This window comes from Talpa occidentalis, unplaced genomic scaffold, assembly GCF_014898055.3.
Source record: "Talpa occidentalis isolate TD23 unplaced genomic scaffold, MPIMG_talOcc4v2.1 talOcc4.9, whole genome shotgun sequence".
Classification (NCBI taxonomy): domain Eukaryota; kingdom Metazoa; phylum Chordata; class Mammalia; order Eulipotyphla; family Talpidae; genus Talpa; species Talpa occidentalis.
In genome coordinates, this window is record NW_023605305.1 from 15,905,361 (window position 1) to 15,930,259 (window position 24,899).

At 39.7% G+C, this 24,899-nt stretch overlaps 1 protein-coding gene across 3 annotated transcripts; it reads left to right on the forward strand.

Moving 5' to 3' along the window:
* The first annotated feature begins 740 nt into the window (after positions 1-740).
* FAM76A (family with sequence similarity 76 member A) lies at positions 741-19,849 on the forward strand. Of its 3 annotated transcripts, none has more exons than XM_037498975.2 (10): positions 761-920; positions 2,168-2,232; positions 4,452-4,506; positions 5,286-5,438; positions 9,695-9,852; positions 10,960-11,046; positions 11,593-11,724; positions 15,548-15,683; positions 18,132-18,233; positions 18,784-19,849. In XM_037498975.2, exons 1-10 carry the CDS (start codon positions 840-842, stop codon positions 18,868-18,870), a joined length of 1,056 nt encoding a protein of 351 aa, XP_037354872.1. In that variant the 5' UTR covers positions 761-839; the 3' UTR covers positions 18,871-19,849. The 3 variants fall into 3 exon arrangements, with proteins under 3 accessions (XP_037354874.1, XP_037354872.1, XP_037354873.1); XM_037498976.2 differs by lacking the exon at positions 761-920 and adding an exon at positions 1,484-1,694; XM_037498977.1 differs by lacking the exon at positions 11,593-11,724 and having other exon boundaries at positions 741-920.
* Positions 19,850-24,899: the final 5,050 nt, after the last annotated feature.

Consider the following 24,899-nt stretch of genomic DNA (forward strand, 5'->3'; position numbering starts at 1 on the left):
GGCCAGCTGCATTCCCTGGGGCCTCCAGCGACCAAGGACTCTTGAGGGTGGAGGGCCAGGCCTTAGTATTGTCTTCTCCCTTCTGGAGGGGCTGTCATCACTTCAGCACCCCCCTTTTACAACATCGGGAGCTCTCTCTGGGACTTCCCACTTCCTCTCAGACAGGGACCCTAAAGTCTTCCCCACCTCCTCTTCTCGCGTCTCCCGACAGAGAGCACCCTTTCAAGTGGCCTCTCACGGTTTCCTCTTGGCCCTCTTCTGCCCCGATGACGGAGGGGTTCTCTTACAAAACCCCCACCACAGGCTCGGGTGGCGGCCGAGTTCTAGTTCAACAATGCGTGGCACTGTGCCTAGCCGCGTCCCTCCCTCTCCCAGGGGGCAACTCCATGGAAACCAAAACATCACAACTAGGCGGAGATATCGCGAGACCGCGGCCGGGGAGAGGAGGAGCGAGGGCGGGAACAAAGAGCGAAGGTGGGAGGAGCCTGAGCGCTTCCGAGGTCCCGGGCGGGAGACCTTTCCTCCTAGTGGCGCCCCCGCGTGACTGCGCTTTACATAACCCAGGCCGCGCGCGTCACAAGTGGCGTACTCTAGTCCAGAGCGAATCAGAATCGTCAGAAGCCCTGTGTCCCGCCCCCTCGTGCTTGATGGGCGTCGGAATAATCCAGTGAACGGGCACCTAACGCCTCTGCGCCCGCCCCGGTCCACTCGCACTCGCCCGCCCTCCCGCCTGTCGCAGCCCGCAGCCTGCCGCCTCCGCTGCCGCCTGGTTGTGCCTCAGACTGTCAGATAAAGCGGCGGGCCGGGCCGGTGGGGCGGTCGCACGGCCCTGGCCGGACATGGCGGCGCTCTACGCTTGCACCAAGTGCCACCAGCGCTTCCCCTTCGAGGCGCTGTCTCAGGGGCAGCAGCTGTGCAAGGTGCGCGGGCTGGGGCGGCGGCCGGGAGCTGGGACGCTGGAGGCGCGGCCCGGAGTACCTGGTTCTGCTGGGACGCCCGGTGGGGTCCCCGGGGCAGGGCGTGGCAGGTCCGCCTGGCTGAGGCGCTGTGCTGCCCCACTGGGAGCCGGCGGAGCACGTGAGGGAGTGCGGGGCCGGGTGCAGGCCCCCGGCCGGCGTGTCCGGGTGCTTAGCAACCGTGTGGGATTGTTCTCGGACCCCGTGAGGTCGGGGGAGGGGACGGAGGGCCCCGGCTCGCCCGCGTTAGGACGCGCCGGAGACCCTGCTGGGCTGCCTCCAGCGCCGCCTGTGTCCGCCCGGGTGCGGGCTGAGGTACCCCCTGCCCCGCCTGGAACTGAACTCCAGAGTTGGGCGCTGCCTGGGAGGAGCGTCTCGCAGGCACTTTTCAGTCAGAGTTGGAGGCTTTAAACTCTAGCTCCACGATCAAGCGCAGGAAGCCAAAGGATGGTTTTTCAGCATCCAGTTGGCGACCTTTGGTCCTCGCCCTAAATAGCTGCTGATCGTTTTTACCCCTGAAGGTTCAAGTTCTCTCTTTCCTGTTAAATGCTTCGTCCTGTTTTGTCTTATTTAAATGAATAGTGGTGCTGTGAGGCGACAGTTAAGTCAGGCCAGCTGGAGAGTGACGTTGAGATATCCCCAGATAATCCAGAGCTTGTTCTTTGATACGGATAACTCATAATTGTATATATCACCATTTCCTCAAATGGCATGCCTTTGTCACTCTTTGTTTACCAGGTATGAGAGAACACAAACGTTTGAGTTCTCTTTTTGGCCTAAAACTAGACATATGTGTGGATAATTTATTAATATGTATGTTAAACCAAATAGATGTAAATTATTAAGATAAACATATTTAAAGGAAGTTTTATCTATGGAAGCAATTCCTTTAATCCAGGACTTTCATTCCACAAATGAGCCAGCTCAAATATCACACAGTGACAGTGGCAACACCTGGATTAGAATCCAGGGCTTCTAATTTCCAGTCTGAGGCTTATTCATAAAAACTTTGTTTTACAATTTATAACTAGTTCCATATAAATTCTTACTTATTTCCCATATCACTATAGGGCAGCGATGCCACTATGACAGGGAAGAAGTTGGGTCCAGAAACTAAGTAACTTACTCGTAGTACTCAGGTCTTTAGTCCCCTGCTGGGGGCTGTTTCCATTTCTGACTGCCTTTCGGAATTACATTCTTTTTCATTTCAGGAATGTCGGATTGCTCACCCGGTGGTGAAGTGCACCTACTGTAGGACTGAGTACCAGCAGGAGAGGTACCATTTTCCTTGACGGTGAAAGATGTTGATGGGCATTTTCCTCTTAAAATTTGTGATTGATTTCAATGTACAGATCTGTAATCAGTTACATGTAAAATACAGATCTGTAGTCAATTGCATTTCACACAGATTTCAGCAGTTTCCTATTTTAACATACTGATGGGTATAACTTGCATATTGTTCCCTATTTATCCATTGATTAAATTTTTTAGTTACTTGTTTTTCATCTTATTAATTTTATATTGTGTTTTGAACTTTTTGACACTAAGAAATCAATCCCACAACAATTAAACATGAACTTCATGTTCTCAGCATGTCTCCTGAGAATTCAGTGATCATAACAATACAAAATGCCTGAACTGATAAATTGCCTTGGGGAACAAATCATCTTCAAATTAAAATAGTAATGTTCACTATTTTGGTAAGCGTTTAGGCTTACACAAATGTATAGTATTTGTAAAACTCCTTGAATGATGTATTTAAGATTTTAGTATTTCACTGTGTGCAAATTTTATCTCTTAAAACATAAAGAACTGTAAAATATTAAACTCTAGTTAATGATATGCATGTTGAAATGTATAGGATCAAACATATTGATAGTCACAATTTTAAAATACATCAAAACAAGGTGGATTAAATACACTGATGAATATAGAACTTGAAAAATTTTAAGTGAAGACACTTTTGGAAATGTGACAATCCTGATAAAGGGTTTGTTAGCCCTAGTCATATTTGAAACTCCTTTGTCTTTACACTTGCTTGTGTGAATCTCATTTTTAAGAGTGTGGAAAAAACACTTTGGTTTGTGTGAATACACATCTTTTCAGAGGGATTTTTCAGCAAAGTGGTTTATTGGTTTAATAAGTTCAACTTTTGTGGAATTGCAACTGTAGGTGATTCTGCCTTAAGCAATGTAATGATCTTACAAGTAGGCCTAAAAGCCCAATTTTTTTTTAAGTTTATTTATTTTTATACAAGAACTGGGTTATAGACCAGAGTTGCGGCACAGTGAGAGGATTCACCAGAGATAGAGTGGGGAGCAGAATAGGCAGATGGACTGAAAACACTGCTGAGGGGAGCAGTGGGTGAGACAGGAGAGGTCTGCCACGCCATGTGGGTATCTCTCTGGCGGATCGGTAATCGAATCCGTGCTGCAGAGGCTGCAAACAGTAAAAGCCCCATTTTAAATCAGCTGTAATTTTAACCATAATTAATATATAGTTTTTAAAAAATTGAAAGAGATAGTAAATATCCACTACTATGATTCTATAATTTAGGATATTTGCATCTATCCATATTTCTATATTTATCAGTGTATTTAATCTACCTTGTTTTGATGTATTTTAAAATCATGGCTATCAATATGTTTGATCCTATACATTTCAACATGCATATCATTAACTAGAGTTTAATATTTTACAGTTCTTTATGTTTTAAGAGATAAAATTTGTACATAGTGAAATACTAAAATCTTAAATACATCATTCAAGGAGTTTTACAAATATTATACATTTGTGTAAGCCTAAACGCTTACCAAAATAGTGAACATTACTATTTTAATTTGAAGATGATTTGTTCCCCAAGGCAATTTATCAGTTCAGGCATTTTGTATTGTTATGACCACTGAATTCTCAGGAGACAAAAGACTTTTTTATTGTCAGTACTTATTTTCAAGGAAATATTGACAAAATATTTGGTCATAACATCTATTACTGCTGAGATTTTCATGTGCTTTTGCTTACAGAGGAGAGTGTAGACAGGAGTAAGTCCAACACGAATAGAATCTCTGAGTTTACATTCCAAATACATTTACTTTTTTCCTTCCTCACCTCAAATTTCTTAACAATTCAGCTGGATTGAGGAGAATTAATTTCTTTTCTGCTAGTCCATTTTGGTGTAACATAATATTCTTCTGGAGATTCTCTCTGTATCTAGTAATTTTACTTGTGATACTTGGAAAAGTCATAATCAGAAAAACCTCACTTTTCATTTTAACCAAAACCTGGTTTTAAATCTGAGTTAATAAAAAATTAATATCCGCAAAAAAATTTAAAAAATGGTGGCCACATATTGACCTTCAGTTAACCAACTGTCCAGACTATATTTCCCTTAGGCACTTAACAATATGTATATTCTTTGGGCTTATGTAGGAGTCAGATATTCTAAATAACATGACTTTTTTCTTATAAAATCCTTTTGTCTCTCTTCCTTAACAGTAAAACCAATACAATATGCAAGAAATGTGCTCAAAATGTGCAGTTGTATGGAACAGTAAGTAGAAATTCTCTGTATCTAACAGTGAGTAGTCAGGTCTCTTAGAACCTTACAGTCTATAGACCACTAATATAACTACAGTATTTTTATTAGAAGAACTTGTTATATGCAAAAACTTTCTCAGAAAAATTGAGTGTTTTAGCTTTTTCAGACTTAGCAATACTTAGTGCTAAGGAGTTCTGTGTGTGCAGTCACTATGGCAGAATTATGATTATAATTTAATTTTCCTTGAAAGGCTTCAGTAACCAGTATGTAAAGAGGAGGGGGAAAATGAATCCTATGACTTGTCTTCTTTGTTTGATAACAGTTGACTATTCATTTTGATGCTTTTTTTTTTTTCTCTCTCAGTGTTAGGGTTCAGAATACTATGTCCTTGCAGCCATTCTCCCAACATGTTTATACACTAATAATGGCAGAGAGGCCTTTTCACAAATTTGCAAACACATGCTGGTTTCTCCTAAGTTCAGTTGATTTTCTCATAGAAATATATGCTAGTATGTTTTTGTGGTTTATTTTAAAAGCAGTAGGATAAACAGTGACGTAAGAAAATAAATAAATTTAATAATAAATAAAATTAAAAGCAATAGGCTTGTGCAGAACAACACTTCATAGTATTAGGAATTGGGCTTTATTTCATCAGTATAAAAATTAATTTATGAAGTTGGGGATTCATTTTTATCATGACTAATGAACTATGTAATAGGAATAATTACTTTAAAAATTATCCTGGTATTTTATGATATATTTACTTGACCCTCTTTTTTTTTCTCTTTAAGCCCAAACCTTGTCAGTATTGCAACATAATTGCAGCATTTATTGGCAACAAATGTCAGCGCTGCACAAATTCAGAGAAGAAGTATGGACCACCATATTCTTGTGAACAGTGCAAGCAGCAGTGTGCATTTGACAGGAAAGATGACAGAAAGAAGGTAAATCTCTTTGTTTTTCTTTCTTTCAGAGAAATTAAGGTGGACCCATTGTGTTAAAGATGTATAACAGAAATATTTCTGTTTACCTCCTACTTCTCTTATTGACCTTGAACATGTTCAACCATTATCTTCTTTTATCATATGGAGACCATTATAATCTAATATTTTATGAACTCATATTTCATAAGAATCTGAATTATAGTGATCAATGTCCCCTTTAAGTGAAGTGGTAATTGGCAAATTTCTATAGAACACTGTAAAAGAGAAATTGTGACTTAAACAAGATAAGTAGTCTTATTGTCAGTTTACTATCTAACTCTTTAAATGTTTCTGTTGAGGTTAAGGTCACAAAATGATGGCATAGACTTTATGTGGATTCATGGTACCTTGGTAGAATCAAAATGGTGTAGCTCTGGTTTGTTTAAAACCTTCCAGTGGCTTCCAGTTACTATTGGAATAACTCTTTGCATGGCCTGCAAGACACTTACCAGACTTTCAGTGACATCTTCCATCACATTCCCCACCTCTCACGTTATTCCAGCTGAGCTAACCACCTTTATGTCCTTCAGACATGCCAGTCTTATTCCCACCTATGTACTGACTATCCTTTTACCCAATATACCCTTCTCAACTGGTTCCTCATGTTAGGTCTCAGCATAGATACCATTTCCTCATAGAAACCTTTAATAATTTCTTCAGTCACTCTATCATATTACCCTTTTTATTGTCTTCATACGTGTAACATGAGATATTGTTCATTTGCTTACATATTTGTCCTCCCCCATTATATGGATCTTTATCCATTTTGTTCTCTACTATATTTCCAGTGGCCTGGCACGTGGTAGGTGCTCAGTAAATTTTTAAATGGAAGAATGCAGTATAGGGCCTCCCCTAGTGGCGCAGCGGGTGAACTCTGGGTTGCGAGGCTGCCCGCAGCCTCTGCAGCGCCAGTTCGATCCCCGGCGAGGATCCCACCAAAAAAAAAAAAAAAAAAAAAAAAAGAATGCAATATAGAAACTCTTTTAGTGTCCACAAGTGCTTTGGGGAGATGCTTAGGTTTTTAAGAACTGGCTCTTGCTAACTAAATTCATCAATTTACAGTGGGAAAATATAAATTCCCAAAGACCAGGATACTCCTACCTGCCAACCAAGCCACCTCTTACCCTGAATCAAGATATGGAGAAGCTGAACTCTAGTAATCAAGCGGTAGCCTGTAAAATTTTGCAGTCCCACAGACCTAGGTCCCATCCTACTCCTGGGCTAACGGACTGATCCTGGGCAAGTTATTTATCTTTGTTATGCATTAATTTCATTACCTTTCCAATGGGAATAACAGCAGCTCCTTCACAGTGACATAGGGAGATTTAATTGTGATAAGTATATGAAACACTTCATTTTGAGCCTAGCACACAATATAACTCAGTAGTGATACCTACATTATTATTAATTGGATTTCACTTTAATTTACTTTCTACTTTCTTAGTTACCATCCTATCTTTTAAGGGTTTGGGTATTTTTAGGCATCCATAGTCACATGTTCATAAACTTTAGGAAGGCTGAGCTTAAGGATTGAGGTTGAGTGATCTGGACTCAGAATGCCTGATTTAAAATCTTGGTGTGACTTTAGGCAAGTTAATCTCTCAGTGCCTCTGTTTTCATGCCTGTAAGTGAGGCTGATTAGACCTCATCATCGTTATGAGAGTTTTTATGTGTGAAGTCCTCTGAAAGGAATATGGTCCATGGTAAGGACCTAATCAGTGTTATCTTTGGTTATTTCATTATGATAATTCAATTCTCAGACAGCAACTTTATACTTTTAAAGTTAATTTTTGAATACAAGCTCTGAAATAGTGTCCAGTAGTTTGGTGTTCAGTTTTTATGTTCAATGCTGGTTCTCTCTTGTTAGAGTTGCCTTATTTTCAAATGTTTTTTCAGTAAAAACTTTCTCCTGGGTAAGGTATTCCAGAGTTTTTTTTTTTTAAAGCTCCATGTTTTTTGTTTTTTTAAGATTTATTTATTTATTTTTTATTTATTTATGCAAGCGCTGGGTACAGTCTGAAGCGCGGGAGGGTAAGAGAATTCACCAGAGCCAGAGCAGGTTGCAGAGCAGGCAGAAGGACCGAAGCACACTGCTGAGGGGAGCAGCTGGCGGCAGGAGAGATCTGCGCGCCATGTGGGACCCTCCCCCGGTGGCCGGGGAGCAGCCGGGGATCGAACCGGCGCTGCAGAGGCTGCGGGCAGCTTTGCCACCCAGCGCTCAACCGCTGCGCCACCGGGGAGGCCCTTCCAGAGTATTTTGAAATCAACCTCTTAAGGGCCTCCCCGGTGGCGCAGCGGTTGAGCGCTGGGCTGCGAAGCTGCCTGCAGCCTCTGCAGCGCCGGTTCGATCCCCGGCCACCAGCGAGGGTCCCACATGGCGCGCAGACCTCTCCTGCCGTGCCCACTGCTCCCCTCAGCAGTGTACTTCGGTCCTTCTGCCTGTTCTGCTCCCTGCTCTGGCTCTGGTGAATTCTTTCACCCTCCCGCGCTTCTGACTGTATGTACCCAGTGCTCGTATAAATAAATAAATCTTTTTATTTATATAATAATAAATGCTTATGTATCAAACACTGTCCTCCTATTGGAATACACTGATGGAAATACACTAATGAACGGAACAGAAAAGAACTTGCTCTTGTAGAGCTTATATTTTTGTGTGTAGGTGAGTATAAAGAAGGAAATAAATGAATACAAATTTTATGTGTGAAGAAATGGAGTGCATGGTAGAGAGTGGCTGGAGAGGCTAGTTTAGATTGGACAATCAGGAGGACCCCTGAGGAATAATATTTGAACTGAAAGTTAAAATGATGAGAAGGAAGCAGCAGTAGCAATCTGAAGGGTGAAGATTTCAAGGAGAAACACCAGCTATAAATATTCCCTGGGTCACGAATGAGCTTAGCACAGGGGACGAACCAAAACAGAGCAGAGTCAATAAGTAAAAGAGAAGGGAGTGAGGTTATACAGGTAGGCAGGGACTGCATCTAAGTCAACACAGGCCATTGTAAGAAGTTTTGGATTTTATACTCATCATGATAAGAACCAAGTTTTAAGGACAGGAGATATAATCAAATTTACATTTAAGAACCCCTCTTTGGCAGCAATGTGAAAATGGTTTATAAGATAGAAGTAGTGAGTCATTTGGGTGACTCTTGCAGTGAAAGATGAGGACCAGCAACAATGTTACTTCAATTTAAAAAAATTATGATCACATTTAAAAAGTCAGCTTTAGGTAGATGGAAGCAGTAGAGTAGTTGGAAAGAGGTAGATGGATTCAGACTGATGGATTGAGGGGGCATTATGCAAAGAGGGTTTGGTAACAAGATAAAAAGTACATTAGATAAATGATGGACTGTCCTACCCATGTTCTAGATGGGTCACAAGATCTAATTTCAGGAATAAGACTTAAACACTAGAATTCTATAAGGTATCAGCACACTTCTTCCCCAACTTGAATAATTTTAACCAGCTGTGCTCCCTGCCACCTACAGCAGGCTGCCCCCCAAAGATTTTGCAACCTGAGTGTTACACAGAGATGTCCCAGCTTCAGAGGATTGTGGGTGTCCCATTCTGCTTTCCTAGCCCTGAATCCTGCTCCCTGGTGCAGAGCTGCTTCTGCCCAAAGGGATCAACTCTTTCTAACACAAAGTGATATGGTGGGCCATCACCAGGGACTGGGGCCTAGAAAGCTGCTAGACCATCAGTCTTTCTCTGGGTACATTTTTTTTCTATTTGAAAAAAAAGTTGAGCCTTTTATAAGCCATTTATAAGGTACTAAAACAAGTATAAATTTTATATTTCATCTCTCCTCTCCCTGCTGAATTTTCCTTAATGAGTACCATGGAGATATTTGTGTCTTTAGAAATTCTTGTGGGAACTTTGTTTCAGTCTGTATTTGTTATGGTGAAGAAAAACAAAATAAAAAGATGTAAAATTAGCAGAACCTTTTTATTAATCAACTTTTTTTGTGCCCAGCTACTGAGCTTTACCTATATTATATCAATAAATACTTGCAACAGCCTCTGAAGTAGGTGCTGTTATCCCTCATTTTGTAGATTAAGAAATTGAGCCTAAGAGAGCTCAAGTAACTTGCCCGAGGTCATACAACTAAGTTGCAGAGATGGGACTTACCCTAGAGGTTCTAGGACCTAATACCAAAGTTCTCTGCCACTGTACTTACTACATTCCCTCCTCTTTATCTTTGTTTCCTCGTCTTTTAGGTAGATGGGAAATTGCTGTGCTGGTTGTGCACACTTTCATATAAACGGGTCCTCCAGAAGACCAAAGAGCAGAGGAAACACCTGAGCAGCTCTTCCCGCGCCAGCCATCAGGAGAAGGAGCAGTACAGTCGACTGAGTGGTGGCAGCCATTATAACAGGTAGTCCAAAGATGCATGAGCGTAGAACTAGAAGTACTTACTCAGAGGTCAGATGTAATACACAGCTAGCCATGGAAGATATACCATTTGTTAAAAATTTTCCTATTCTTTTTTTTCTAGTTACTAACCTCTAGAGGAATCATGTTTGTCATGTTTCATAATTTGTGTACCTTTCAAGGGCCAGAGAGACTTCCATGAGCTATCAGGATTTCTCTCACTTGGTTTGTATTGTGTCTGAAAAGGTAGTGGAACTTGCTTCACTGTCACATGTAAAATTCTCATCCTTAGAAGAGTGGTTTTTCTCCCTAGAAGACTGGACATTTCACTTTCTCAGAGATACAGCTTTTTTATGCATATTTGGCCAGGGTGTGGTTAGAGGTTGTTAGGTTTGTTTTGGTGGTGTCCAGTCAAAAAGATGTCCTCTCATTGTTGTCTTACACTTTGTTCCAGAGTATCTTTAGTGTTAGTAGACTTCTGACTCTGGAATGAGTACTGTCTCTGCTAGGCTCTCTGTGTGGGGTCTTGGGCAAGTTCTTTCATTGGTCAAATGAGGATTAATATTATTATCTCCTGGAGTTGTGAAGATAAAATTATGTGATGTATATATAGTGATTCATTTTATAACTGGCTTATAGGAAGCATTCAATACATTTTAGTGATTCATCAATTAGTATTGCCATTATGATTTGGTTTGTTCATGTAGCATAGATTTTTATGGGCCAGAGACTCTGATAGGAATTCAGCGATAAAAGAATTATGCTGCTCTCCAAGAATATGCAGTGGAAAGTGAGTACCATGTCAAGATACAGGCATGAGAAGCAGTTGTAATTAACTGCTTATTGAAGTTTCATTAACTGTTCTCCTAGTTACTGATAAAGCAGGTAATATTTAATTAAGACCAAGAATCTTGGGGGGCTGTGGAAATGAGCTACTCGTACATCCAGGACCTATGAAATCAACACTTTGGTGAATTTTTATAATTAAAGAATCATTAGCTCTCATATAGGAGAACTACAATATTATATTAGTCCCATTTGATACACTTGCATTGTGATGTTTTATCAACCTTTGATTTCTAATGTACGTCTCTATTTTTGCCATTAAAAGCCAGAAGACACTTTCTACGTCTTCAATTCAAAATGAAATCCCAAAGAAAAAATCCAAGTTTGAGTCAATCACAACCAATGGAGACAGGTAAGCCCATTGGATTGTGTGTGAGTGCTTCTGTTTGAAATGTATACACAGTTCCTGAAACAGAGAAACACTTTAGAGTGTGTCTTGGAGTTAGTCTGATTGTCAGTGAACCTCTTAGAGTCATTACACTAGCCACTTTCTTTATATGTTATAAACAGGCAGTACTGATATTTGTTTATAAATCTAATCTTGTCATTAAAGACAAGAACATATAACTGCATTTAATAGCAGTTGAAGTTTTCAGTCTACAAATAACTCCCTTACTAATTTAGAAGTCAATTGCTGGCTGCTTGTCATTGTCATCTGTACCTGTAGCCTCCTTCAGGCAGGCCAGGAGTCAGTCTGGAGAGGCAGCACAGAGATAAGTTGGAGTTAAGGCAGAATTTCTCCACCTTGGAGGGATAACTCATGTTTTCTTAGCATTTATATAGCCCAATGCAGACACTGGATCAGGAGAGAATGAGATGCATTTAAATAATTTTTGTTTCATTTTGAGCCTGTCTTAAATGCATATTTTTATTCCTCGCTTTCCTCTCTTCTTCTCAGCGATGCTTCCTCTTACGAGCTGCTTTGTCCTAATATCCAGAGTGCCCCATCCGTGTTGGTGCAGTGGGCTGCTTCCCAACAGAGTCTTGGGGCCAACCATTTTCCTGTTCCTCCAGGCCCGGGCATCCTGAAGTGAGACTACCTGGCACACTCTTCCCTAAAATCCTTGGAATCATCTTCATTCTGAAAACTCCCATTCTCCCTCCCAGCCAATGGTGGATATGGGACCAGAGCAGCATATAGGTTTTCCAAAGGAATTTTGTTTATTTAGGGGAGTACAAAGCATCTATGAAGTTTACTCTTTCCTGTTACCATTTTCATTAACTTGATTTCAGACTCAGTAAGGTGTCTTTTTAACAACTAGTATCATTGATTTTAAACTTCTTGTATTGAACCTTCTGGAAATGCTTAATTTAGATATTCAGGTTACGTGGGGGAAGGACCATAATAGCCATCTTTCTGATCAGCATTACTGAGTACTAGTCTGGCCATTCTGGACAAAAAGATGTAACACAGGTTGTCCCATCACCTCTACCTGTGTGCATAATCCTGCAAAAACTACTTCAAGGGAGGGACCTTTCTAAATACCCTGCTTTATAAAGGCCTAAACTAAGAACTGCAGCCTTTAAACTCATCATTTTTGTTTGTGCTGTTTATGACCCAAACCAAAAACTTAAGCCTTCTATTTAGTGTGTTTTTTTGCATCCAGTCACGAGCAATGATTGTTCTCCCCAAGTAGGATACTGATCTTTAATTTAGGTACATGGTCTTTCATGTCTTCTGGAAAGATCTTTAAATACCATTTTTTTTCTTGAAGTGTACACAGTAACTTAAAAAAAAAAAAGACCCTAATTACTTGAAAATTTGGAAAAATTTTTGCTGCCACAAAAATTACTTTCAGACATACACATGTTCCATTTGAGTGGTCCTGCATTAGCAGTCTTAACAGTCTAGTCTACTTGTTCGCTTTTCTTTTAAATATTCACACAGCAAGGTAAATTACATTTTTCCTTTTCTCTTACCTTTTTGTGGTTTTTCCCCTTTTCGTTCACTTTGAAAACATTCTGACAAGCCATTTTTTTATGGTACTTTTTTACTCATTCTTTTTTTTCCCTGAATATTTATTTTGAGTTCAGTTCTACTAAATGTTACCAGTCTTGTTTCTGAACTATCTCTGTAGCTATTACCCAGTTTTTAATTAATCACAATCCACTTTCCTGCTCCCACTTTTAAAATATCCATGTACTTTTACAAGTATGCTCTTATTCTTTTGGTTTTTATTTCCTCATGTCTTCTGCAGGTTACTCTCTTTGCCATTGACCACTCTATACTACCACAGTCTCCTTTTTAAATACTGAGGCATATTTGACTCCATTTTCTTTATCCACTAGGCTCTCGTATTACTGGTCCTTTTCATTACTGTAGAGTTTTCAAAATAAGACCATTTCTCTACTAGTTTTAGACCTATAAAATGCCTTAGCATTTTTATTTTTTTAAAAAGATTTATTTATTTATGCATATAAGAGCTGGGGTACAGGCCAGAAATGCGGGGGGGTGAGAGGATTCACCACAGAGTGGGGAACAGAACAGGCAGACTGAGTGAAATACACTGCTGAGGGGAGCAGCGGGTGAGACAGGAGAGGTCTGCTGCGCCATGTGAGTTTCTCCCTGGCTGGCCGGGGATTGAATTTGTGCTGCAGAGGCTTCAGACTGCTTCATAGTGTGGTGCTTAACCCCTTGCGCCACCAGGGAGGCCCAGCATTTTTATTTTTTAGTATCATAAAATTCACAACTTCCCTTCTTGGTATTTTCTAGTTTGTTGAAATTGTAACAAACATTTCAATTTGAGGAAAACCTGGGTTCATTTCTAGCTTTTGTTCCCTGTGAACGCACCAACTACTTTTTGATCATACTTGTTTACTGTCCTCTTGGCAGTGAAAAGGCACTCTCGACAGTGGATGAAGTCTAGGCACACCTTGTGATTCATTGTTTCTAAAGGAATTTTTTTCCTTTCCCTGTATTTTATTCTTCCTCTGAAATATGCTGGGAAGATTAGACTTAATTCTGTGTGTCTTTTGAGGACAGACTCAGGACCCATGAATAGGAATGACAGGGTGGCAGGTTTTGGGTCAACCTGAACAAGACTGTTTTTATACTAAAAGCTTTTGGAAAAGACAAGAAAATTCCTAGAGAAGTAAATTTCCTGTCATTGGAGGCATTTGGAAAGCAACTGAATCTGATTTTTCTGCCTTGGTAACCTAGCTTGCTTTTTTATTTTGATTCCCAGCAATTTTTATTAATCGGGAATTAAAGAGGTCAGGCCCTACATGGGACAGACAAAACTGGTTTTGTCAACAGTTTCTTGATATCAGAAGAATCCTGTCTCCAAAAGCAGCTAGAACAGAGCATTCAGAGCTCTGGGATCAAGAAGTTATTTATTTTAGTCTCTTACTATATTTCACTCATTTCTCTAGTTATGGGTTTAAATAGATTCTGTTAGGTTGAGGGAAGATAGTCCCATGGTGTATTGAAACCAGTGGAGACTGTGATAGGTCCTTTCAGTATTTTCTTGTGCATGTCTTATTTGCTTTTCGTTCACTTTGAAACTTGTTTTTTTAATACAGTAATATTTTTTGCTTTTATTTTTTCATTATCCAGTAACTCCGCATATTCATCAGTTATGGAAACATCGATCCATTCTTCCTCTGACATCCTTCTTACATGTTTCATTTAGACTGAGAAAGGGAAAATTCTTACCAATGGACTGTCTTCCCATTCTAGCTCTAGAAATGTTTGACTTGGTAACTATGAAGAAGTATGTCCAGCGGTGCCCCATGCTATTTGGAGTTTATCCCTGTGTAGAGAAATGCTGGTTATTAGATGTGGCTTAAGATGCAGGGAAGAACCAACAGTAAGAGTTAGTTCTGTATTGATATTGGGAGTTGCAACTGCATATTCCAGTTTCTTCTTAGGAAAAGCAGGTTTGTATTTTATATTAAAGGTTGCCCTTGGAGAACTAAAGAGCTTCCTTGGGCAATCTCTAGAGAAAGGCATGATTTGACCCTCTTGGCAGTGATTCCCTGTGTTGGGCCTAAGATACTTAGGCCAAGCCACAGAAAGCTATGGATCCTCATCCTAGAAATCATCCATTGTATGTACACACAGTTGTATCCATTGTGTGTGCATACAGAATTGTACATACAATTTCAGAACTTTTACAGATTCCCTGAAACTGAGCCCAGGTAAAAGATAGGAGTTCACCTGGCACTTGGACAAAGTGAAGTGCTCAGATACTGGGAAGAATCTGTTGAAAACCCAGGTTGTGCTGTGACTGTAGCTTGCCATCTCTTTGTCCTTTCCTCATGAAATGTCACAGATGAATTCTTGATATTGAAAGTGACAGTCAACAGGCCAATTGTAGTGTAGGGAAAGTTTTCTCCTTCCTATTAATTTAATCTTCTTTTTGCCATTCTTAAAAAGGCTTCTTAGCAGCTGTACCTTATCTTTGGAGCAGAAAACAAAGAATCAAAAAGACATGGTCTATGGGGAGCTTTAAAGAAAAATTAGTGCGCTTATAATTGATCTAAAGTCTAAGGAAATTGTCTGATCACAAAAAGTTATGACTGTTTCAATCATAAATAACTGGGTATCTTCAATTAACCTGAAACAATATCCTTGCCTTTTGGATGGCATTTATTTTGGTCCTGAACATGAGAAAAGATGCTGCAGGAGTGCTGTGGGCTGTGGCTATGGCTGGTGTCATCATCTGATTAGCACCTTGCCTGTGCAGTTAAGCACATGCTGTTGAATCTGAGCATTCTGCTTGATGCTGGGGATGAAAATAATTGCTCCTACTTGGGAGCTTGCAGTCAAGTGGCTTATGATGTGTCCTCAGGTAGAAAAATGACTGTCCATCCAAGTTATGATTTTATCCCCCACCATTTTTTCCACTCAGCTTTTCCCCAGACCTGGCTCTGGACTCACCAGGCACTGACCACTTTGTCATCATTGCCCAGCTGAAGGAAGAAGTAGCTACTCTGAAGAAGATGCTTCATCAAAAGGATCAAATGATTTTAGAGAAAGAGAAGAAGGTATGGTTTAGTCAATGTCTCTCAGTTGAGAATGATGTCAGAGGGTAAGATAAGTGGTATTGGACAGGTACTTTCCATTCATTGATGCTTTGAGAGGGAGGTCAGATGACAAAGTTGGGATATCATGGGACAACGCTTGCTATCTGCCAGGGTGATTCATGTCATGGTATTACCTGGGTGGATCTATCTCAGTCTAATGGGTTTAGAAAGTTGATTTTTCTTGGTATTTGGAGGGAACTTCCACTTCTGAGGGGACAACTTGTGTTAACCAAGCTCAAAGATATGATGTATAACACTGCAGTATCCCCATATAGCAGACTACAACGCTTCTCAGCATGAGCTGCCTTGGAAGGTATAATCAGAAGGTGCTGAATGAGCATCGAGTTGAGACAAGAAGAGGTAGTCATGTAACTGGAATTTTCCTTTTTTTCTAAATGATTTAACATTGGTTACAACACTGTATATGATTCAGTGTTGTATGTATGTATGTATATGATCACACCCTTCAGATGTCTGTTACCATACCACACCCACCTCCAGGCATCTATAGTCCTCCACCATAGTCCATTGGGTCTCCTGTAATTCGAATTTTTAATGCTATTAGGCTAAGAGAACCTGATGCCTCCATCTCTAGTTTTGGAATGGCTATATCCATGGGACAGCAATGCTCAAAATATGTGGGTCAGGTCTCCCCCTTCCTTGGTCAATGTTCAGGTAGGCCTTCCTCCATGACTCTTACATCACTTGGTTCCATTACTGACAACTCCCTTCCTGAGTGACCCACTCTTTAAACATGTTGATACTTTCAGTGAGTTTTATTTTGGTCTAAAGAGTCATCCTTCCTCTTCATGGAAACTTGTATATCTTTCTTCTAATTCATGTCTATTATTTCTTTTTTTTTTTCTAGATACTTAGAAAGTATCTCATTTTTGCCTTAAAAAATTAGTAACAATAATATTAATAGCTCATTTTTATTTAATGCATACTGTGTGTCTGATTATTCTAAGTGCTTAATGTATATTAGCTCATTTATCCTTATAACAACCCTTTGAAGGAGGAATTATTACTAATCATCATTTCATAGATGAAGAGTGCTTCCAGTGTGTTTTCTCTCAGGGGGAAGTCATTCCTTATCAAGGGAAAGCCCAATCCTTTTCCCTAGCTCTGTTTTTTTCCTTACGACCATGTGTTTTCTTTTGCTGTGATTCATTCTGAAGGGCTAACAAAAACATAACATTGAAATCACATACATTCTTGCCATCACATTTCTACCTAATTTTACAGATAATGAAATGGACCCAAAGAGATTAAATGATGTGTCCAATTCACACAGCTAGTAAATGGCGGAACAAAGGAACGAACCCAAGTCTTTCCGAAACTACTGTTCTTTCTCTTGTGCTTTCTTCTACCAGTAAGAAGGCATTTCATGGGAAGAGACCAGTATTCTTTCTACTTCACTGTATAACTGCCAGATGAAATAGGCCCACATAGATTTTTTCATGAATTAGATCAGTATGGCATATAAAAGGATTTTTGTGAACTAGAGATAACGTGAACACTTGTGTCTACTGCTTTGCAAAGTTAGGGTTTTAAAAGGAGCAAAAGTAAATACTGTGGACTGTTCCCTATAACTTTCACAATCAAGAAGGTCACACTCCTTGGCTTAGCACACAGGCTCTTCTGCTTCATGCCTGTCTCTATCCCCTCTCCGGCCACTCATCACACTCCTCCATCATTTGAACTCTCAGTTGTCTTGTACTCTCTGCTACTTCTGTACTGTTTCCTTTGCTTGATGCTCTTCTCCTTACTTCATGTTCCAGTTGTTGTTTGTACCTCAGAATTCATCTCACACATCACTTCTCTGATTTCAATAATCTCTTTTCTGCACACCTTGAATAGCATAGTGAATAGAAGATGGCCTGAGGTTTGAATTCTAGCCCTGCTGCTTGCTGACATGTGATATTGGCCACATTACTTAACCTTTTCTAAGCCTTGGTTTTCCCATTTGTAAAATGGGAAGAATGTATAACCTACTACAGAGTTATCATAGAGTGAATGAAGTAAGGTTATCAGTTTGTAAGAAAGTAAAAATTTAGTAAATGACAGTAACTGTTACTCTCTGGGCTTCAGCCATCAGTCATATTGTCTTGTAACCACTGATTTGTATGGAGGTGGTATTTGGAGGATTATTGGCATTTATTAAGTAAATGAGATTTTAAAAGTTGTTTATAGTTAAGTATCAGAAATAATACTTCAGAATCTTGTGTAATTTTTAGGAAGTATTTAGGAAAAAACTAGGATACAGAATTCCTTGGCTCTGTTTTAGGTATGGATCATTAGGAGAGCTCTGGATACCTATAATTTGGGGGACTATTTAGCTCTCTGCTACTGAAACATTTTTTACTGCCCAAAAGTTTCTTCTGGTCACTCTGCCTTTTTTCCTTTCAGATCACAGAGTTGAAGGCTGATTTCCAGTACCAAGAATCTCAAATGAGAGCCAAAATGAATCAGATGGAGAAAACCCACAAAGAAGTAACAGAACAATTGCAGGTGACTCTGTTTATCTTTTGTGGTAGCTCTGGTATATTTAGCTGGTGGTATTTTAAGTGATCATCTCTTAGACTTCTTTTTTCTCAAAGTATTCACAAATCACATTATTTCACTGTATGGCTGTCTTTTATTGTTTCATTTTTGGATGTGTTCTCATCTTTTCCCCCAAAAAACAGTGAAATTAAAATATGTTCTTTGATTTTTTGAATGAACCAGATGTGAACCCAGATGTCTGAATTATAAATTCTGTTTATCCAGCCCGTTAAGGCACACCATAGTTTATTGTTGCATGAAGCATCCTTTTGTAACAGTGTATCCCAGGAGACTGAAGTACTCTGATTAACCTCCAGCAAATGCTTTCTTCCTCCTGAACCAAGCCCTAGAGCTTTCTGTTATTTTCTGCCTCTAAGAATTTGCTCATCTCTCCCCAATCCTCCATATTGCCTGCCGTAGTATCTGCATGAAAACATATCCTATCCCCGCTAAAACATCCTTTTTAACTGATATATACTTACGTATATATATATATGTATATTTTTCCCTCCCCCAGGCCAAAAACCGAGAGCTCCTAAAGCAGGCAGCTGCCTTGTCCAAGAGTAAGAAGTCTGAGAAGTCAGGAGCTATAACCTCTCCGTGAGAGACCACAAGGAGGCTCCCAGCTACAGCAGATGGATTCCTGAGTTAGGGTTGTCAACCTTGCTGTTTTCTGGGACTTGCAAACTTTCTTAAGAAATCTCTATTTTACTACATTTCTCCTTTGTGTGATTGCAGTGGGCTGAATGGAAACACCTGGTTTGTGCTGTGTTATGTACGACTGCATGCTCGAATGTGTGGGGCTTCAGTCTCTCTCCTTTCTCTTTCCTCCGCGCCCTCCCCCCCTTCACAGTACTACTTTCTCTTGTTACTTTTTTGTTGTTTTTTTTTTTTTCAATGTGGTGGTCACTGCTCAGTGCTATGTGCAGAAAGATTTTTGTGTGTCCATCATTGCATCCTGCCATACCCATGAGCAAATCATTTGGCATTAATTACATATCACTGCCACCCTCTGAACTTTGAAAACTGCCACCTTAAGACTTGGTACAATGGAGGAGACTTTGTCTCTCCAATAAACCTTTTGCTTCAGGGTATACTCTTGGGTTTTTTTCCAGGTATATTATGTATGAACTTTGTACTATGTATAGCCAGAGTTTTTATTTATTTAAAAAAAAAAAAAAGAAACTTTTTCTTGATAAAGGAATAACGGTAGCCTGGCTTGTTTTTCTTGTAAAAGTGATGCCTCTTTAAAAAAGTCCTACTGGAGTTTTTAGTAAAAGAATTAAGATTTTTCTTTCTTGTTACCTTGGAGTCTTAAAAACTGATTACTAAGGTGAAACAACTCAGTGCATAAGTATGGAGTTAAGTGCCTTTTGGAGGATTTCTGAGAAGAGCGTTTAAGATACTAAAGGGAGGTAGCAAAGATTTGAGCAGTCTGTCTTTTTAAGCAAGGACAGAAAGAAAGGTTGTCCAGGTTGTACTGGACAGTTCCCTCCCCCACCCCTTTCCTGATTGTTTTATGTGATTGATTTTAAATTCTCACACTGCCACTTCTTTTTTAAAAAAATACCCTTTATTTGCTTGTATCAATTGTCATACTGGGTCACTGTCAGAGAAGGTGTTTTTTGTTTAACATGAACAGATTCAAAATGGGATAATATTTGAACTACAGATAATTTCTGAGGTCAGTACCAGCTCTTAAATATGGACTAAGACCTGTTGGAAGAAATGATATCATTATATCTTCTCTGCACTCCTCACCCACCCCAGCCTGTACACTCCGTGCTTTTAATGGAAATATATTGAAAACAGGTACTTCTCAGAAGCAGGTTGGCCTCAGCCAGAATTGTTTGTGCCATGTTTTCCCTTCTTGATCTAATAAGCATGTGGAGAGGGGATAGATTTGAATTCTAGTCATATTCTCAGGTGTCTTCTGTGATGTTTGTGAAAGGAATTAGGAATGTGTAGTGTGCCATGAAGCAGTAAAACCAGCTACCTTGGAATCATTAATATAGGGTGGTATTAGAATTAGAGGCAACCATGAGGACAGACATTTGTACCTCAGTCTATCAAAATTGTAGCAGTGAGTTTAACTTGCTAGGCATTTCCTAGAAGCAGATGCTTATAATTTGTGTTAGCATTGTCACAAGTAAAGCCATGAGCATAATTGGACAGAGATGTGGAAATGGGTGGCTTCCTTCTGATAAGAATAACAATGGACCATGTTGCTTATATGTCTTTGTAGTAGGGGATATAATTTTCCCTTCTAAGCAAGGGAAATGGCAGTGCTAAATAGTTTTGTAATTTTTTTGAATGAGAAACTTTTAGGTAAAGAAAAACTCAGATAATATTTTTCAGACGTGTTTACGTTGACTATGGGGAAGAGATTGTGAAAAAATGACAGTCATGGTTGTTTTTTTTAAAGACTTGAGAAATTCTGTTACATGAAGTGACAATATAAAAACATATTTAGTTTTATACTATGTCTTTTTTTAAGGTCTTGGCATATAATATAAAGCAAATCCACACATTTTCTAACTTTCACAAATTCCAAAAAGGGAAGGAAGAAACCTCAGTCTTGAAATTTTGGTTTTTAAAAATCATGACACTGTTTTACCATGAAATTGAGTAGCTAACTTTTGGTAACACCTTTTGTTTATTTGTATGTTTGTAATAATGGACATTTTAAAACACAGGAATGTTTTGGTTTGTACAGACTTTGACAAATGTGTGTTAATAAAAATTCATATTGATTAAAGTATAATTGTTGGGTTTTGTTTTTTCACTTATTTCTTGCTGGCTTACCAATAGCCATATACCATTATCCTCCTAGCCCCCTTTTTTTTTTTAAATTTTTAAATTTAAAAATTAAATCACCTACACCTCTGGGTGTAGTCCACAGGTGTGGGGTTAGGGGGAGGGTTGAGATGATTCACCAGAGACAGAGGGGGGAGCAGAACAGGTAGATTGACTGAAATACACTGCTGAGGGGAGCAGACAAGAGAGGTCTGCTAGGCCATATGTGGGTTATCTCCGTGGCCTAGGATGGAACTCAGACCACAGTGGTGATAGCGCTGAGATCTAACCTCTAGGCCACCAGGGAGGCCTCCATTATCCCCTCAGACCTCAAAAAAGTTTGTCCTGCTTATAAACATAAAAAAAAATTAAAATAGTCTAACTGTGCTAATAGGGAGTTTCAGTTTCATCAGTGAATGAACTCATTCTCTAATGTGATTTTATTTTATTTTTTAAGTACTTGCTTTGTTCAGATGCAGTGCTAGGCCCTGAGGATACAACAGTGAACAAAATCAACAGTTCGTGTGGGGCTTCCATTTAGTGTACAATTGGACAACACTATTGTTCTTTGATTTCTGTATTTGCCATTACTCAAAATATAATACAGGGTTGGTTTTCATAATGAAAGCCTTTCAGATGCCATTTCAAGAAAAAGAGGATCTATGAGTTTCACATCTTGGTGCTAGTCAATTTTTAAATTAGTGACAGGTAACTTTAAGATATTTTCACTGTCATATCCTGGTCATTCTATTCTATAGACTCCATGACAACTTACTTTCTCTAAATTAAATACAGTTTTACTTTGCAGTACTATGGTATGAATGCTTGTGTCTCTCCCTCCTAAATATGTTGAAATCCTAGCACCCCAAAATTATAGCAGTAGGAGCTGTGGGTCCTTTAGGAGGTGCTTAGGACTTTAGGGTAGAGACCTCATGAATGGGATTAGTGCCCTTACATAGGAGACTCCAGTGAGTGCCCTTACCCCTTCTACCATTTGAGGACACAGCAAGACATCATCACCTATGAACCAGGAAAAAGGCTGGCACCTTAACCTTGGACTTCCCAGATGCCAGAACTGTTAGAAATAAACTTATTTATAAGCTACCAGCCAGGACAGACTAAAATGCAGGCTCTATTTATGACCACCTTTATTGTGTGAATTATCATAGTTTACCCATTTACTCAGTTTTAAAAACCACTGTAGGGAAACTATAGTATAAACAGACATCTAGTTTTTCAGGATGCTCTGACTTTTTTCATAGTAGCCTAAACATTAATCCAAATGTCCATCAATAAGAAAATGGATAATCAAATTGTAGTATATTCATTTCATAAAGTGCCACCTGTTACCAAGGAGCTAATCTCGCCTTAGAGGGTACAAACCATGAAAACTTTTTGTTTGTAAGTAAGTGTCAAAATTCATGATAACTATATTCTATTTTATGTCAATATACATCAATAAAAATACAGGAAAATGCTCTTCAGTCCTAAAAATATGTATGAACATTCCTGTACTTGGAATACATGTATCATATCTGAGTATCTAGATAGGATCCTCAGATAGGATGACATGTTATGTGTAGAAATCATGGCTCTGCAATTCAACAACTCTGACACTAGGCAAGTACCCAGAGCTTCTAGAGAACACCCATTTCCTTACCTGTTACCAAGGAACTAATCTCACCTTGAAGGGTGCAAACCATGAAAACTTTTTGTCAATTAACAAAAGGACATAATGCTGAAAAACCTCATTCTCTGAAATCAAGGATTTAAAAAAAAATGCTTTTAGAAAGATCAGTAAGAATTTAATATTCCACTCTTGCCTGGAAGATCTGAATAAATTTGACACAGAGAAACAGCCTCAATTTCCAAGCCAGGTGCAGAGCTTCAGATAAGGGGTTTCTAGAATACAACATTCCACATTTATCTTCATGTTGTAGTTTCCAAGGAAACAGGATCCTGAGTCCCCTTGTTAGCTCAGGCCTGATGATAATCCCTTTACACATAGCCTGGTGTGCTTTGAGGCTATCAGAACACTGCTTCTTTTAAATTTTACCTACATTCCTTCTTTCTCCCCAATCCTAGAATAACTCTATCTCATCCTGTGCTTGGTGAGATGCCCCTTGATTCCTCAGGTGTGGAGTCTGCCTTGTAGCAATGTTAATAAATTTGTCTGACCATAGGTGGTCTTTATCAGGTGGATGTTATCTTGGGGATTATGGATAACATTTGTAAAACAAAGTCACAGTGCCTGGACAGGCATTTAATGAATGGTAGTTATTTTTTTATTATCCCTGTATCAATTCAGTAAGTGTTCATTTGACTAGTATTTGATACACACACACACACACACACACACACACACACACAGAGCTATGAGAGATTCACAGATGTAAAACCACTTGTTATTTTACATGGAAAAAGAAAACAAGCATAGTATCTTCAATTCCTAGGGGAAAAAAACCTTTACTAAGCTTCACTTTAGAGTCAAATGTAAATATTCCGAATACTATTTTATGGGCTAAAAAATACAATTTACATGATTTACGGTAAGATTTGACATTAAACCAAAGATTCTAAGAAATGGTAGGGTTTTAATAACCTGAATGAAAGTCCCCAAATGTCACTGATGCTTTTTTATAAGGAAAAAAAAAAAGCCCATTTACATGCTGCAACAACATTCTTGCTCACAGAAATTCTATGGTAGAACGCGGGGTTCATTCACCCACTTGTAGTTCCCTCCCAAACAGGCAAGCAACTTCCTCTTTGCCATTCCCCAGAGATTGCAAAGTAGACTGGGTGGGGTAGAGTGAGAACACCGGAAACAAGCACTGCCAGTTCCCCTCTCTACTCCCCATTTTGATCTCCTCTTAAGTCCTACCTCTGTCTCTCCATTTACCATAAGCTCACAAAATGTCTTTTTATGGGAACTGAGATCATCCACCCAAGTTATAAAGGAAATCATTTTCAAGTCTAGTTATCTAAGAAATCCTGGTTTGGAATATAGTTGAAGAGGCTATTTGGGCGGGATTTAGATGGACAATGCATTTGGGAATATGAGAATTTGTTTTAGGGAAGTAATAAGACTGTGGAATTAGTTCAGTGTATGTAATTTTGCTGTCAAATCTCAAAAAAGCAAATTAACCTCTATGGCCTTACTTTTTTCATCTGTAAAAGGGAAAACAATAACGCATTCTTTGCCGAGTTACCTCAACATTTTACAAATCGATTGTTCTGAAGATAAAAATAGAGTCAGAAATTGTCCTTGGCCGTGAGCTTACGAACAAGTGAATTGCTGTGAGGATGAACACAAAGAATGTGCTGAATATTACTATCATTTTATTGTTTGGTTGAGAAGAAGGATGTAGGGAGAAATGTAAGTGATTTGTAAACCATAAAAGTGCTCTGCAAATACGACCAAAGCCCTAGAGGATGGAAGCAGAGAGAGGAATTTCAAGGGGGGCGGGTGGAAGGGATTGGAATTCCAGGGCTGCTGATAATTGAGCCTGAGTTTTCAGAATTGAACAGAATAGGAATGTCAGGGCTGAGATGGTCGGTACCGTTCTCTGCTAATCGAAATTTCTCACCGGTTACCGTGCTCTGGAGAGAAACCACTCCGGCACCCAGCACATCCCACCCCAGCCCCCAACACATGACGTCATCGCCCCGCCCGTATCCCCAAGCCCTGGGGCGTCCCGTATCCAAGCGACAGTCCCCGGCGCCAGCTCCAGCGGCGCCTGCGCACTGCGGGCGGGGCGGGGCGGGGCGGGGCGGGACGGGCGGCGCGTGCGCGCTGCGGGCGGGTGGGGTTAGTGCGCACGCAGCCGCGGCCCCGGC

Bases quoted from the DNA above. Each gene is read 5' to 3' on its own strand.
- FAM76A (XM_037498975.2), top strand. From the start codon at position 840: ATGGCGGCGCTCTACGCTTGCACCAAGTGCCACCAGCGCTTCCCCTTC. The intron at 2,233-4,451 runs GTACCATTTTCC...CTTCCTTAACAG, and splicing joins ACTGAGTACCAGCAGGAGAG to TAAAACCAATACAATATGCA. The intron at 11,047-11,592 runs GTAAGCCCATTG...TCTTCTTCTCAG, and splicing joins ATCACAACCAATGGAGACAG to CGATGCTTCCTCTTACGAGC.